This window comes from Dermacentor silvarum, chromosome 8, assembly GCF_013339745.2.
Source record: "Dermacentor silvarum isolate Dsil-2018 chromosome 8, BIME_Dsil_1.4, whole genome shotgun sequence".
Classification (NCBI taxonomy): domain Eukaryota; kingdom Metazoa; phylum Arthropoda; class Arachnida; order Ixodida; family Ixodidae; genus Dermacentor; species Dermacentor silvarum.
In genome coordinates, this window is record NC_051161.1 from 28,866,292 (window position 1) to 28,883,293 (window position 17,002).

The window sequence follows — 17,002 nt, forward strand, 5'->3', positions numbered from 1 at the left end:
CCTATCATACCACCCCGTCATAAAGCGAATCCTCTCATGAGCTCTGTTCACTAGGCCACTTGGGCTGGCACAGACACCTGGCTGCAGAAGTGAGGCATGATACAAAGTACAGGCTAGAAAGCACCTAGCAGCTGCATTGCTGCCTATCTATCAGTGGCTCTCATAACCTCCATAGCCATTGTCAATGGATGATGATTCAGAAGGCTGCTGAGAGCCTTCATTCAGTAACATTGTCGATTCTACCAAAAGAAAACAATGCCTCACTGACTGCACTAGAGGCTGCTATCAATGAGGCAGTCTGCAGGTACAACGCTAGAACTACTGTATATTTATGCCCACATAGTTCTGCACCTCACTTGGTTTGAAACCCAGGCACCATGCTCTTTGTAGAGCAGCAGTAAAGAATGCCATAATAACATGAAAAAGGCAGAACGAAGGTGCAGCAGACCAGAGGCCACATGTCCAAGAAGCCCCACATCACAAAACACATCAAAGATTACAAATTTCGTGCGTTTTAGAGAACTGAAGAGAAGGTGAAACTTTGAGAGCCGTTTTCTCAGAACTGTTTTTTTCGCCTTTCTGCTCAGTTTCTGGAGCTGATTTCTTCGTTATCGTTTAGCCTATTTTGATTCTGTTTTTTTTGTCACGTTCCTTGGACTACAGTGCAGGTCGAGACAGTCCTCGCATTTTTATCTTGACTTTTTATAAATTTATGGCATGGCTATTCGTTCACCTGAAAGTGTGCTTGATGCAAAGGTAACTTGAAAATGACTATCTAAAAAATTTGTGTTGCGAAAAAAAAAATGTAAGACTGTCACGACCTTCAGCACGCATTGAGCTATGCAGTCAATACTCAACGAGCCTTCCATCATGTTTTTTAAGCTCCCCAGGCCCTCCAGAAAGTTCAAGAGAGAAAAATTCTGCTCAATAAAATGTTCTCAAGGTATCACTCTGAAACTTTTATGGAAGTATCAGGGAGACATTCTAAACATTTGTGCCAATTTTCATCAAAATCCATGGAGAAATCAGGAAGTTGATTTTCAAAGCCACGTCCCCCCTTAATAAAACTGCATAACTGTGGTTCACTATACACTTTATGAACACAAACAAGACTACCTAACCAAACTGGTGTTTTTGGTGAATTCAAACTTTTGGCTGTTAATGCAATGTTGTTTTGAAAAAACGCAGTTTTTGCAGCTTGAAACTGACAAAAAAGGTGCATTCGCAAGTGCACTGAGAATTAATGTACAGTTTACGTCGAAAGTTTTCCTTAAAATCTGATGTGTTTGCAAGGATGTCAGCTATAGAAAATTTCACGGTGCTGTACAACTTTAAAATAACAAGCCTCTTCTACAATGTTTTCTTTTGATGTTATGTATGTGTACCCAATTTTAATTGTGTTTCTGTAAAATGGAGTAAGAAACGACAAAGCTTATGCATAATTAGATGCACAGCATCAGAGAAAGAAAATACCGACAGTAGGATCTGCTGTCACTTTGGTCCGATACACTGCTAGGCATTCCTGCCTTTTTATCAGCCTCTTCAGGCAAGACAACTGCTTTCTGCACTGTTGTCCAAATAAACAAACGGAATCTGAACTTCCTGCAACAATAAGGGAATGATTAAGCTACACTCCCATTCGAAATTTGTGTTTGCCTGTGTTTGCAGCGCATTGTTTCTGCATGGCTTTAATTTAAACTGCCAGTAGTGAATGAATGCTGGGTGCCCCAACTAATTATATTCAGGGACTGCCATGGACGGCCACTTTCATGATAGAACTCAAATTGGGTGCCATGCTTAGCTATGCTTAGCTTAGCTAAAAAAAGAAAGAAAAAAAAAATGTGGGCAGCTTGCACTAGTGGTGCGAGGCTGGAGTAAACAGCGGAGCTGGTGATCGACCTAGCTTCTTCCAGGTTTTCCTAGGCTTGGCTGAGTTTTGCTAGGAAATTTTGCTAGCGGCTTCTTCTTCAGGTGTCCGGATCTTCTTTGGTCATCCCATGTCAAGGCTACATGTACTCGCCACAGAGTCAACGAGAGTTCTGCTGCCGTCGCGGCAGCTCCGAGCTTTATCTCCCCAGTGACGTCACGGCCAAGCTGTGCCTCCACACTTGCCAGGGCGTGGCTGGTCGAAACCTGCCGAGCCGCCACCAGAGGTGCCGGCTGCAGTCACGGACACCGCGCGCGTTAGGCGTGAACGCAGGGGAAACGCGGACGGCGTCGGCAGCAGCTCTGCGCATTGCCTCGTTGGTGCTGCTACAATTTCTTTCTCTCTCTCTTGCTCTCATTTTCTCTCTCCTGAGCATAGCGCGCACCGTGCGCATGCTCTCCTTCCCTCTCCTTAACGTCCCACGTCAAGGCAACATGTGCACGGCACGCAGAGGAGGCAAACCACACACCACTCCATGAAGTGGTTGCAGTGACGTCTTCGCTAGGCGAGTTTTTTGTTAACGCGTTACAGACTGACGGTCGGCTTAAACAGCTCCGCTGTTAAAAAGCAATAAAATTAAAGACAGCACTCACTCCTTAGATGTTCCGCTTCATTCTGGTGCTGCCTGGCGCTGTTCTGGGCCTCGTGAAGTTGCTCTGTTGCAAGAAAGAAAAAAAAAAACTGAATTCTTAACACTGTTCACAAATGCTACAGTTACTTCTACCTAATAAGAATACTTTTACCAGTAACAGCATGAGTGTAGTGGTTTTCTTTACTGTCTCTGTAGGTGATTTGCACTTAGTTACTAACAGTGCACAAAGCAGGAACACTACAAAGCGCATGACAAGTACAGACAATCGGAAGTTTAGAAATAGCTTCCCCAAGTGGCTTTGCATATTCAAAGCCCCACGCTCAGCTTGTGTTCTTTTGTATCCCTGGCTGATAGGGGACCCAAAGTTAGGGGACTATTTCTAAAACTGCTCTATGTCAGGTCTTTACTATGAAAACCCCTAAAGGAACTATGTATGCACAACACATGTCTGCACCGTGCATGGATCACATTTTGCCCAGATGCGTGCTGCACAGTGTCAACAAGGGATGCACAGAATTTCGTAAGCAGGCTTTCCCGCGCATCTAAGTTACATCTAAACAAGATGAACAACCTCATGTTTTCAATTCAGTCGAAGTCAAATTCGAAAACCTTGCATGGAGTGAGGAATGGAGAGCAGTGATCCATACAATGAAGCCTATTCTCAAAGTACAGTGCTTGCTATCTTGTTTGGGTTAGACGAGATGTGCGAGGGAAGTTCGCATTGACAGTTAACACTTGTGTAGGTACTGCATTTTCCATTGCATGCCAGGTGAGTTTTTAGTAAAAGTGCAATTCACCAAAATAATATGTAACCACCTAACCCCTGCCCTTGTATTACTGCTTCTCTCTACCACTGGCAAGATAAGCTGACACATTTTTCAGTCTTAGGAAAAGCTGTCTAATGTGTCAATGAACATGAGTGACAATGACACAGGCACATAGCAGGACCATCTTACAATCAAGTAACAAGAAATGCAGCGAGAAGAAGAAATAGCAAAAACCTGTAGCACACTTGTAATGAGAAAAAGCGAACTAAATTGGATAAAAAGTAGGCAGAAAGCAATTCAACGTTGCAAATGATGAGTGATGCGCAAACCAAAACATACTCTTTACAGCCTCTGACGCGGCTTCTGTCCGACTCCGGGCCTTCCTTTCCTCTTCGAGGAGATCTGTATGCAAAAGCATTCGCAAAATGAACCAAAGGAAGGGCAAAACTCAGGAAGACAAAGCAGGGCCCAGGCGTTGGCAATGGTCGACGCAACATTGCTGAGGGCAAAAAGAAAAGCGTAGCTGTTAGAGTATAACTTCACCTGACAGAATGCAAGGAAGCTAGTAGATAAATTGTGACAAGGGAAAACTAAAATTCATAACTCTTCACTGTCTAAGAAGTCATGGCGTGAACACTTTTAGTACCCCTTTTTATATTGTGTTTATGGGTGCCTACAATGCAGCTGCACATGCAACACAGAAACATAATCGATAATTCTGACATCAGTTCCAACAAGATGGTGTTTCTTTTTTTTTTTTTTTTTTTTTTTGGGGGGGGGGGGGGGGTTGATGCACAGTTGACAGTCGCTTGCCACTGATGGATCCGACAATACATTTTCCAAGTTGCATAATGTGTGCTGCAGGCAACCTATAAGCATGCAAGACATACACAAAAACCTGAACAACATCATACTTTTCCGTTTGCTGTTAAACACGGTGTGCAAAAATAGCAATTCAGGGCTGACCTCCCTTAGTGAAAATTTCTTGTGCACCCAAACTGTAGTACTCAAGACACCACTGTGCAATGTCAAAGACTTTACACCCTCTCTTTGCAGTTTTTAGTCTTTCATGGGGGAATCTGACATAACAGAAAGCGGCCACAGAAATTCGAAAATGGTGTCAGACGCATTTCACTTTGATGCCATCTTCTGGATTACCAAACTTCTTCTCAGCAAAATAGATGTAATCTTCCACTTGATCTTGACCAGATATTTTTCTTTAGTGTTAGGTTAGTAGTACAAGAATTTGCCCTACTATGAAACTAAAGCCCATTTAGTGCTAGTTCCAGATATCCAGCAAGGCCAGCTTCAGGGAATACATTGTAACAATCCATTTCAAGATCCCTTTTTCTTTCTCGTCCTTTGACACTGGCTCAGACCCTGCTGTGATATAGTTACTGCCAAGCCCACTCACTTGGCTGGGCAGATCACAACGAAGGAAAGGACAACAAAATGACTAACTACGAAATGAGGCCCCAGGCTTTTCCCGAGGATGAGACAGCCTCCATGACAGTCGTAAAAGAAAAACCAGGCCAGATAAGTGCCCACGACGCAGGAAAGCAATTTACAAATCCGAACTCACTCTCTAAACTGCTAAGCTCTTCTTCACCAAAACGTCTGTGCCGCTCATGTTCAGCCAGCTGTTGCCGCTGGGCGTTGAACTGTTCTCGTAGCTCGCTCAGCGATTGTTCAGACTGCGACAGCTCTCCTGCAAAAAGTCACCAACAAAAAAGTGCCATTGAGTATTGTGCATCAACTACTGGCATCACTCTAGCCCTTAACCCTTTCAGACACTATGTACTCAAATTTGGAGTTTACTGTGCCCATATAGTCAACGCGGATAAAACTAATGTGGAAAATATTCAGCATGGCAGCAAGCGATCAAAAATTATCCGCTGCTATAACGATCATGCAAGTGTCTTAAGTTAAAATTACAACACCCACACTCACCAGGTGTCCTCTCAAAGTCAAATTTTGTGTATGATCACAAAGGTGCACAAAATATCATGGTGGACATGTTCGCAACACTCTACATACAGCGGCATGCACTTGACGATGCGAACAAGCAACGTGCGGACAAGCTGCCGGATGAAGATATGTGCAAGATGTAGGATTTACAGGCATCTTTGGTACTGTCAAAAATTGCGAAAAAAAAAAACTTTAAATGAACGAAATTGCCTTTTCTCTTGCTAATAGCATAAAATGCTGATTGCATAAAGAAATAATAAATTTCAATAAAGAATTGTAGTGTTTAACGTCCTGAATCTGTAGAGTAGGTTATGAGGGACACCGTAATGGAAGGCTCTGAATTAATCTTCACCCCCTGGGGTTCTTTAAAGGGGCCTTGAACCACTCCTCAGGCTTGGTGAAATAACATAGTCCGCGGGTAACATACGCTGTTAAGAACATCTCAGCCAAGTTAGGCTGTCGTACGCGGTCCATGGAGCTCGCAAGCGGAACGCGAAGTCACCTTTCTCTCAAACGCTCTCGTTTCAAAAGACCCCCATGATCCTTACTCTTTTCTGTGTGCTTTATTTCGTAATAAAGCATACTCCAATACACGGCTGCTATTGGCCGCTGCGGTCGGCTTACACTGCGGTCGCCGAGAGGTGCTGGCAATAGTCCAGTAGCTAAGCACAGTACGGCTCGCTAAGGACAACCCGTGTTGGCTTACATTTAGCACTTCGTGGGCACCAAAATAGGAAGTCCGAAATGAAATTTGAACTGCGCGCCACGGTGACGTTTTGGAGGCGGGGCGTTGTAGCCCCACCCCACTCCGCCGTAGCCTTCGCAGTGCAAGGCATTGAAGGAGGAAGGGAAGCACATCGCAGGCCGTGTTTGATTGCCAATAACTCCGCTTCTGCTGAACGCATTGAAGTACTCTTTGCAGCAAAGTGATTTGAAATACCCTATTTTCACTTCAAATGTCTTTTTCCACTTACGATAAAAAGTGGTTCAGGGCCCCTTTAACATACACCCACAACATGATACACAAGTGTTCTTGCATCCCTCCCCCCCCCCCCCCCCATCAGACCGTGGCCCCAGCGACTGGAAATCAAAACAGCGACCTTGAGCTCAGCTGTAGAATGTCATAGCCAGTGGACCACTGCAGTAGGTTGCATGATTAAAGATTCATGAACATGCAGTGTACCTTGCAGCCTGGCAATCTGGCACACCTGGTCCTGAACCTGCTTGCATGCTGCAGACAGCTGAGCCATCAGCGCAGACTTTTCTTCAGACAGCTCCGGAGGTGGCAGCTCCTCTGTGCCAGCCTGCCTTGTCTTCGCCATCTGCTGTGCTTCTGCTCCACAAATGATAACACACCCGCACCCGATTCAGTGCTGGTATCCTTATCCAAAGAAAACTTTTTTTTAAAGGAGGATTAAACACCATAAACTGACTGTGTGGAGTTGTGCGTTACATTAAATGCAAACCAAACACAACCAGTAAGTCAGTCTACCCCGGTATATTTGTAATTTTGTTGTTAGTTGCAAAGTGTAAAATGATAGCCAATTAGCAGAGAGAATTGCCTCTGAAGGACAGATTTACTTCACTCAATATTTTTTTTATTCCAAGAATCGCAGCAGCACCTTCAACTTACAATATCACGCCTATTCTACACCCGTTCCTAGCCAGGCTATACATCCTTTTTTACATCTACCAGCAGTTTGCTTTCCTTTCTATAGGTCAACACATGTGGCTATTCACAATAGTGAATGAGAAAAAAGATAGACAGAAACAAATGCTGTCTTCATGACATCTATTCCATTACACTTCTTATCTTCACTGTTGCAACTAGCCATGTTTTGATGACTAGCTCGATCAGTTCACAGTGTACTATGGGTGTGTTGCACTTATTGCAAGCATGCAGCCAGTCTGATGGCTAAAAAGACAGCATTGAGCCCAGGCATTGGAACATGTCTCCGCTACATGATGACACCTACTGCTTGGAAAACAAACCATCACCTAAGAAAAGAGAAACGAAAATTTAATCACTGCATTATAACCCAGCATGTGTGAACCTAAGATACATGCTTGAGCTTTCAGGTAGGCTCCTCAGCCACTATGTTTTTTGGACAGCAAAATAGCCTGCACCGTTCTTGACTTCGATGCCTTGTTTATGAAGTTGTCCGTGCCAACTGTCAGAATTGAAACTAAATTCCACTTTGCTGTAAATTTGTTATGGATAGCATATACCACTAAAGCAATCTTATCAACGCCACAGGGCTGGTAATTGCATAGTTTTCTTGTTAGCAGCCTTTAAACAGCACCTAAGCAGATCACGTGTTCACCTGGTGGTTGTAACTATAACATAAACCCAAGGACACCACCTCCGAGATTTTTCAGCGTACTACAGGCAGCCCAGGTGCTGCCTTGTAGGTCACGCTGTGGAGCCGCATGCTCTAGGTTGCGCATCACTTTCAGTGAGTGGTAACGGTGGCATTTATTTCAAAACGGTCTCAAAAACAGCTTTTTTTGCTAGCTTTTCACAATGCTTCTGCTTGCATTTCTAATGTCAAATTTTGCACAAAGGCTCCTCTATACCTACACTATCTTAAACTTGACTTTTTACATGGTTGCAGTTGGCCTTTAAGGGGGACATGGGTCTTTAGGCCTAAAAATTACCAAAAAATCGAGTTTTGTAAAATTGCATTTTGAATTCTGCATCTATTATTCTCTTGATTCGCCAAGTTTCTTATGATCATATGTTGATATTTAAACCATAACATATTAATTTTAGAACTATAGGGTGGGAGATTTGTTTGTTTTCTTCATTTTTCGCAAAATACTAATTTTGCATACCCAGCAAGACATTTACTGTGATACATCAGTAGCTATCAGGGATAGAATAGTACCATTCTTTTTGCAGCATGAAGCTAAATGTTTGGAGCACACAACATAAGAAACACTTTTCAAGTTTTCTTTCGTTTCAAGTTTTTTAAATCTGTCTTTTGTGTGACCAATGCATGTCCATGTTCGAAACAATGAAGTTCAGTGTACTATAAAGTACTAATAAATATTGACCCAATCATAAAAGGGCTGCCATTGTTGCGAGTCTTGTGCTTTCTGCTCTTGATACTTATGTCATTTATATATTTTGTGTGGCGGTTATTTGTCTGTTGTAGTAAGAACAAGAGACATTGTTTTCTTAATTATGTAATGAAATAATAAACCTACAGAAAGAATAACTGCATGTTCAGAATCAGGAGAAGAAACTAAACAAGCATGCCAACTTTTATCAAGTTTAGTTCAAAAATAGGTAAGGATAGCTCTAATCACCATGTCCCCCTGTGGCAACTATCTGCTTTGCTGTCTGTCCAGCCACCAATGGCGAGTATTGGAAAGCACCCTACATGTGCAACTTTCCTAGCAGCACAAGCTGTTTTGCTTTTAGCAAGTGTTAGAAGCATGCTGCCAGACAAGAATATTTCATTCAGCTAGTGTGTCTAGAAAGTGAACATCATTTGGTGGCATCACACTTGATCTCAATGCAATCGTTCACAACAGAGTTGCAGACAAGGCAGCCTCACAATCGTACACACCTTTCATAGCAGCGAGCTCAAGCTGTGCAGCATTTATCTTCTCACGAGATTCAGTCAATAGTTCTGTGCAGTGCAGAAAGCCACAAAAAGATGTTTTAGAAAACAAGATCACCAAAATGAACACAATAAAGTGCAGTGCTAGTATAAAAGCTGAAGCACAGAAAGCATTCAACCAAAAATTCGCGAAGCAAGGTAACTGCATTTACATAAATGTGCTTGGTAATGTGGAATGAATTTCAGCAAGACCCCTAAGGGGATACTTTACAATACGGTTTGCTCAACACTACCCTAACACAAAAGAAATGCACATTTATATCTAAAATTAATTCGGAAATAAAGTTCGACAATTGTGAAGACTTCCATAAAGTTCAGGCAGTGCTCACAAGTAATCAAATTTCCCTTTAAAAAAATAGAAGAAAAGTGCAGGTCCGCAGCCTGAATGCAGAAATGGCTTAGCATGCCTATATGCAACAACATTCCAGTGCAAAAAGTGCTAACTTGTAATACATCTCTCTAATGCACAATGTACAAAAGGACCAACTCATACAAGTTGGGAACACAGCTTGGCACTTTAAAATGCTCAATAAAACTAAATGCTGAGCTGGTTCCGTTCCTAATGCTGAGTTGGTTCATAATGCATGCACCAGTCAGTGTCTCTACCTTTTCACCTTTGTTTTGCGCAGTTTCTTTTTCCTAGGCATTTTAAATTTGCAGAGAAAAGTGCCACTTTATTTTCCTGCAAGTTACCAGAACTACTAAGGCATGCATTGCTTTTTGCCGAGTATAACTTTGACCAATTACACCGAGTTTTTGCAGTAATTTACATCCATAAAACACTAAGCAGACCTGCTATGTATACAGCATACCATTATTTACAGAAATATGCATCTACAGTGTCACCTAGAAAGCCAATCCTAATTATGCACTAGGACTTTTTATTAATGATTTATCACCCATATTGCAACTATGTGCTTATATTTGTTTAGAATGTTGGTTCAAACATGGTTCAGCTACTTGCCATTGATCAACCACTGCCATGAGAACGCCTCTTTAAAATGGCTGTGCAGGAAGTGTGTCCAGTGCATCAGTTTCTAGGGTACTGCATAACTTTCTACAATGTAAAGTGCATTACGGTAACCTCAACAGAGATAGTAGTTGCATGCATGAGGAATGTGCAAGATGACTGTATTCTCGCTTGACTGGTCAAAGCTGACAGACTAGTTCAACACTATATTCTTGCAATGAGTCTCGATGCGCGCTTCTAGTCCATTACATCCACCATATCAAGGGTTATTAGAGGCAGGCCACATCAACACACCCAGTTAGTGTTCTTACAAGCTAGATGTTAGAACGAGGCATCCATACTTGGAGCAAGAACGATTGCAGTGAGAAAGCCAAAGCCAAGGAGCAAGTGCCAAGTCAAGCAGAAAACGTGTACCAGTCATCGTCAGCCTAACCTTGCATGAGAATCAACATGCACGACTGCTGTCTTTCGTAGAGGCTTGTGAGTTCACGAGTGTCTACAGGGGGAGGAAGGGGTTGGCACACAATGCAGCACAGGGCATGCCCGCCACCCACAACAGCATCAGCAGCAGTGCCAGTGGTGTAAGGTCGTGTCACATATCACAAAACAAACGAGAGAGGGGCCAAGTATGGGTTAAACAGGCACGAGGTTATGGCACACACTATCCATGCAAAACACAAACAAAGCACCAGTGTTAGTAGTTATAAAACAATTCAGAAGTGAACGTCTTATGCAAGCTCATAAAGATTAGCGAGTTTTTTTAAGTGGAACTGTGATTAAGCACACCTCAGTCGTGTGGTGAACTGCACTTTATGAGATCATGCTGAAGCGTGTCTAGAAAAGTGCAAAAAAAAAAAAAATTGAGCACAAGAAGAACACACAGGATCTGCAGATATCTTCTGCAAACTTTTTCTTCTTGTGTTCAATTTTGTTCGGGCTGTTTTGAACATGCTACATACATGCTAACTGGCCCAAATTTATTTTCTTCTGGACCAGTGAAGGCTCAGCAATCATTTCTTACAAATAATGTGCTGAAAGTCTATATTGTATGAAGTCTGACTGTACATAACCTGCTTCTTACATAGTTGTGGTAACTGAAAGAAAATTTAGAGTATTGGGCAATACAGAAGTGCAGCTGCAGCCAGCTACGTGTATGCACTAAGGACAACAGCCCACAGGAAAATGACCAGCAAGAAGAGGGTAGGGCAGATTCAAATCTTTGTTAATTGCATCATTGTTACGTCCAGCTACATTACACCACTTTGAAATCCGAAGCACCCAGGCTCAGCTATAGTTGGTAGTTCTGCATTGCACAGTGACATGATGCCAAGTGGTATGACTACTCATTAATAGGCTATAAGACCTCCAGATTTTAAACTTTCATATTTCCTACAAGTTGTATAATCAGGGTTCCACGCTGTTGTCAGTAGAGGTCTCTTGAGTAATAACCAATGTCAGTGTTACCTACTGATGGATCATCTAGTAATGAGACTGCAGAAGGGCATGTGCATGTGCCAAGACGTGCTAGCAGAGAAATGCATGTTCTCTTGCTCTTCTCTGTGATACAATAATGCTTTTCTCAGAATCTGACAAGATGTGACTGGTCCATGGGCTTAAGTGTGTGGCATCTGCTGTGAACACTATTTGGCAAATCATGCCAAATGTTCAGGCAAGTGTTGTGTCAAAGAAGTGCAAGACACAATGAAGTCTAGCAAAGCACACATGCACTCTCCTGCAGTTTCAAAATTAGACAAGCCATCAGCAAATTGTGCAGTCATATGACTCAGTTGCTGGTTGCACGTCATAACACTGTGCCCCCAATAGTGCTTGTGACAATGTTTGGCAAACACAAAGTATGCATGCAAGAGTAAGCTCAACCCATAACAGTGAACACAATACGCAAATGAACAGGTCAGTGGAGGCCTAAAAAAAATAGTGAAAGTTGTACAGGGCATACTCAGGTAGTAAACGATGCAATAGCCATGCAGAAACATAGCACAACTGTTGATGCTAGCACGCTATGTGCTGAGTAAGCACACAGCAGTGCCTAGAGAAACAAATACTAACTAGCAACTTGCACAGTATACAAACTTGTGACTCCCCCCAAATTGTGAATCACTAAGCCCTGCCACATTCAGAGAGGTTGAGCAGGGTGCCACAAGGCAGTCTTTCAAAGTATATATCATGATTGCATCACTGTGCATTGCAACCGTTGCAAATGCTATGCTCGTCTCAATTCTTCAGCCTCATTCAAGGGTGATCAAGCTGTGCTCATCTTCAGTATAACCATACTCTAATGAGCGAGCTTACGTGCCACTATAGAAGTCTCTTCATTTGGGTTTATTTTTAGCAGTGGCACCGAGCCCACCTTGATCATCGACTATAAACTGTCAAGTAAAAACTAAGCATCAGCCCTGTTACTGCATATGCAGTGGAATTGAAAAGCTTGCAATGGCATAAAACAACGGACAGGAGGTTGTTGTGATGACAATCTAACTTCATTAAAACAATAAGCTCAGCTGCCTTACGAAGAAAAATAAAAGGTATTGCAATGCTACACTCTCCTCCTTGTTCTGGCATTTTGCAATGCCAAACATTTTCAGATCTCAGTATATATTCAAGAACATGTACATCTCAATTGTAGCACAAAGCAATGGTGATTAAGATATGGTTTGGAAGAATAATATACTATTAGTAAGACTGACCAAAGCTTATCAGAGTACTAATTTGCCAAGCAGAGTTTGGACATGAAATTTTACATTTTTAGCTTGACACCAAGCTGTGACAAACTTTTCTCATCAATGCCACACTCATTCATTATTTATTTACTCAGACTCCCTGAGTTGCTTGCCAACCACTCACAAAGTCCAATGCTACTCCTAGTGTCCCCTAACATTGCACTCCCACAGTCATGAAAGTGCGGTGATGGGATCCTTCACGAACAAGTAGAGTAGTATAGCAAAATATTATCACAAACCAACTGAAACAATATCTTGCCAACTTCACATGCCTCTTCGAAGGCAAGAACTTACAATAATTGCAAGTTGCAAGGTACGGCAGCCTGTACGCCAAAGTATGCTGTGTGGCATGCAATGCTACGTACTTCCCCGAAGCAGACAATCATGCAAACAATCACGTCTACTACAATCAAATTGGTACTACAACAAAAGGAGGTCCCATAGGTTCAATGACAATCATGCAACAGAAAAACAATTACGCAAAATGTCATGCGATGCATGCGAAGAAAGGCATACAGACCGAAGAACTTACCCCGAAGTCGAGCAATTTCAGCCTGCAGTTCCTCAACATTACGCTGATTCTCATCCCTTCCTTTATCCTCCAAGCTATGTAGCTGTTCCAACTGTTCTTCCAGTTCACAGACCTTAGCTGAATAAAAAAAAATAAAAAAATATGCTTATGCAGATCATTTTATATACTTATAGCTACTTATATACTTATAGCTGGGCCTGTGTGTACAGCTAGAAAGCTAATTAGGAGGTCAAAAGCTTTTCAGTAAAAGCGAAGGTGAACATCAAAATCATGTTCAATATTCAAGGCTTACTGCTTCAAAGTGGTTACATGTTTTGATAGATATGAAATACAAAAGGAGGTCCCATAGTCAAATATTGTATTGGGACCTTTGGCGAATAGGCGTTCGACTACAGCACAGCGTGTTATGCTTCTCAACGTTCTTGTTCACAAGATAACTTATGAAGAATAAGTGACCTTTGATATACTATCACAGAAAAAGTTGCACAACATTCGATTGCAACGTTCGATTGCACCCCTAGCATTTGACTGCAAGAAGACGAGGTTATCACAATTTCATCACATTGGTTTCTGCTGTAACAAACAGGCATATCGTAAGTATCTTTGGCCAATTCTTTGTAAAAGCTCCATTAAAAAAAAAAAAAAAAGTTAAACCTCTGGGGTAATTTGGTACTGTGATATGTCCAATGCACTGAACACCTGTCCTTGCCGTTCAATACAGCCGATTAAAAAAAAAATCATATTTGCGCGTATTGCAGAGTAGTCATTCTTGATAATTTGTGCAATATACAGTGAAATTCAATGTTTGGTATGTCAGAATGTATGAAGTTGACCTCGCATTTAAGTTAGCTGCCCATGCACAACACATATTGACATGTGTACTTGTCTGTGGATGTCTGTGGTAGTGGATGCACTAACACATGCGCACGAAGGCTCTGTAATCTATGTGAAGTCGAAAACTTACCTTGGAGTTCATTTGACAGCACACGCTGCGTCATTTCTTTTTCTATTATAGTTGTCTCCAAAGTGGCTAGGAGAAAACAAAAGATAATGCAGCGTGTAAATTTTAAGGAGCATGAATTCACTGTAAAAGCTTATTAAAATTTGCACAACGAAGAAGGTAATACTTACAGTTCAGGCTGATTTCCAGTTCCTTGCTTCCTGACAGCTCAGATTCTTTTTCTGGTTGCGTTGGAGACTCTGAAATACAAATATTAACTGCTGTAAATGGCTATCGGCATGGTAATTACCCTAGAGAATGGCCCTGAGCCATAGGTAGCCATCATACAAAATGCTATCAAATTTGGGAAACAACCGAACACTAATTAGTAATTGCCTATGTGTGAACATGACCTAGCCGTACCTATTTTCATGCGAGAAAGGATTTGCACCAGAATTTTTGCAATTCTCGGTTCCATAAAAATCGGTGTCCTTACTTCAAAACTAATCTACCTGACGTAAAGGAACAGAGAGTCGACCATACACCAGAACGCCTGGTTTACATCTGCTTCCTCTTCTTTCCACGCGCCCGCCGTCCGAGCGCCTCTTAGTCTTCATGAGATAAATTACACTCGGCCACGCTGCTGCTTGCCACGCTGCGACTTGACACTGAATAATATTTCAATTATCAATTACAAGAGAGGCATAATATTGTGGTAATTACTGATGGATACAGTGCAGATAAATTTTATCAATGTAGCATGGTGAATACATGAAAGAATAACAGTTTGCTAGTGGCATGAGCTAGTAATTAGCATTCACTGGAATTGTCTATGAACATTACCTCTGCCTATACCAAAACAAAGAGACATGTCTTTTTAGACTAGTTCGTTGGATGTTAGAGGGGCCCTAAAACACTTTATAACTAATCATAGAATGGCCTCATTATTACAGGATATCGCCTCAAAAACCTCCTGCTGCAAATTTTCGAATAGTACTTTAAGTACATGTGGAGTTGGAGGTAGTTAACGCACCGATGCATGGCTTTCTCCCTCCTTTCGTCTCCACTAGTGCGCTGGAAACTACACAAGGGGGATGGCCCGGCAGCAAGGCCCCATCCTTAAGTTTTTTTGTTTTTTTTCTTCTTTACGACTCTACATCCGGTTCTGGTGTGTGCGGCACTGTCTTGAGGAGAGATGGGTGCTCAGGCGCCTGGAGCTACGTCACTTAAAGAGACCAATCAGCGCACGCGGGTGTCCGATAGTCTCATCACGGCGCCCCGTGGCGGCTGTGCTATCTATGCTACGAAGCAAGCCAGTGTGACGCAGGCCACGCTGAGCACACGTAGCTACGTGCAAATGGCGCGTGTAGATCAGATGTGCAAAGATTAAATACTTAATTTTTACATGCAAGCGTAAATGCCCTGGGGCGTCTGTGAAATCGTCAAAATTAAGTTTGTCGCCGCAAGGGCAGTGAGCGCTGAAGAGGAAGGCGCCTGGAAGTGGAGAATAGAAACGCCGCGTTCGCGCCCTTTTCGTTTGTGCTTTGACGTAGCAGTGCTCACTGTGTATGTTTGTGGCATCTCTTCTTTGCATGTATAGCAATGTGCACTTTCTCTGTGGCACACCAGGCGTTGCACCGTCAAGATCAATGTAGCGTCCACAACGGCATTTGTGCCCTTTCCGTTGGTGCTTCAACCTCGCGGTGCTTGCTGTGCATGTTCGCGGCTTCCATACGCTTGTGCGTAACCCGCGTTCACGAAGTCAAATGTCCCTGTAACTTTTTGTTCTTATTGAGAACGCAGACACGCATATTTTTTATTTATTTAACTCAAGATTGGCAATTAGAATATTGCTGGGAATGTTATTGCAATCACGAAACCAGCCATTAATTTGCGACATAGCTGCATGACGACTTTGTGAAGGAGAGAACAAGCAATTTTTCGCTGTTTTTGACAGGAAATTGCAAACTCCCTGCTGCATGCAGTGCAATAATACCTGGCTCACATGTTCCAACGTTTTCTTATTATATGTTCAAAAACTGTTTCAGGGTTCCTTTAATGAGAAAGTTGACAAAACAGTCACCTTTCATGCTTTCATCAGCAAGGCTCTTTTCAAAGAACACTTCTCCAGAATCCTTTGAGTCTGAAAAAAGAAGAGATCTCATGAACATATGTTGTGAATGCACATACACACAAGGCCGCAATAAAGAAATGAAGCCTGAAGAGATAGAACATGCTTTCCACGAAGCAAAATTCAAGCTCTTCAAAATGACCCAATCTCCTATTTCAGACAAGATTACTCATTTTTCCAAAGTCTATTGGAACTGAATATACACAACCAAGAACATCACTTGCTTTAAAATGTAGGCTGAAAACAATATGTACAAGACTCCACAATAGCTGGAGTTTCCAGAAACGCACCATCATGGTTTGGCATGTTTTCCTTGGAATTCAACGTGTCCAAGCCATCTTCAATGTACTGCGCTTTCTTCACTTGATCAAAGCGAGCTGGGACAGAAAAAATAAGTGCACAATTAGTTCTATGAAGTGCACCTAACAAAACAATGCAAAGGCACAGGTCTTGGGATCACCCATTCAACATCCCTGCTTGAACAGATGCTTTGACCCTGCTAACATTACAAGGGTTTAGGAAAACTATTCACTTTCCCTACCAGTTATTTTAGGCAGATTAGGACATGCCTTGAATTTAAAACTTTTCCTGTTTGCCTTCCCAATACAAAATAATGCATGTGAGCAAGCTGGTGAAGCAACCTTTGAGAACGAACCTTTCATGGCTGACAATTGTTCCTTAGCAAAATCATTGTCTGCTCGAAGAGACTCGATCTGGAAAGTAAAAAGGGAACATAGGACAGGCTGTCAGTAAAAAGTCAAAGCTGTATGGCAACTACTAACATGAATGCGATGTGACAGCTACGTAA

At 42.2% G+C, this 17,002-nt stretch overlaps 1 protein-coding gene across 1 annotated transcript in view; it reads right to left on the bottom strand.

Moving 5' to 3' along the window:
• The window catches only part of LOC119462021 (sarcolemmal membrane-associated protein-like), a 48,900-nt gene that overhangs the window by 10,628 nt on the left and 21,270 nt on the right, over positions 1-17,002 (bottom strand). The window contains exons 12-23 of the mRNA XM_049672400.1: positions 16,850-16,907; positions 16,485-16,571; positions 16,147-16,206; positions 14,255-14,323; positions 14,088-14,153; positions 13,124-13,240; positions 8,830-8,892; positions 6,438-6,587; positions 4,869-4,994; positions 3,626-3,688; positions 2,521-2,583; positions 1,589-1,602 (exon numbers count right to left, since the gene is read on the bottom strand). Of these exons, the coding sequence (XP_049528357.1) occupies positions 1,589-1,602; positions 2,521-2,583; positions 3,626-3,688; positions 4,869-4,994; positions 6,438-6,587; positions 8,830-8,892; positions 13,124-13,240; positions 14,088-14,153; positions 14,255-14,323; positions 16,147-16,206; positions 16,485-16,571; positions 16,850-16,907 (936 nt within the window). The remainder of the gene's footprint in view (positions 1-1,588; positions 1,603-2,520; positions 2,584-3,625; positions 3,689-4,868; positions 4,995-6,437; positions 6,588-8,829; positions 8,893-13,123; positions 13,241-14,087; positions 14,154-14,254; positions 14,324-16,146; positions 16,207-16,484; positions 16,572-16,849; positions 16,908-17,002) is intronic.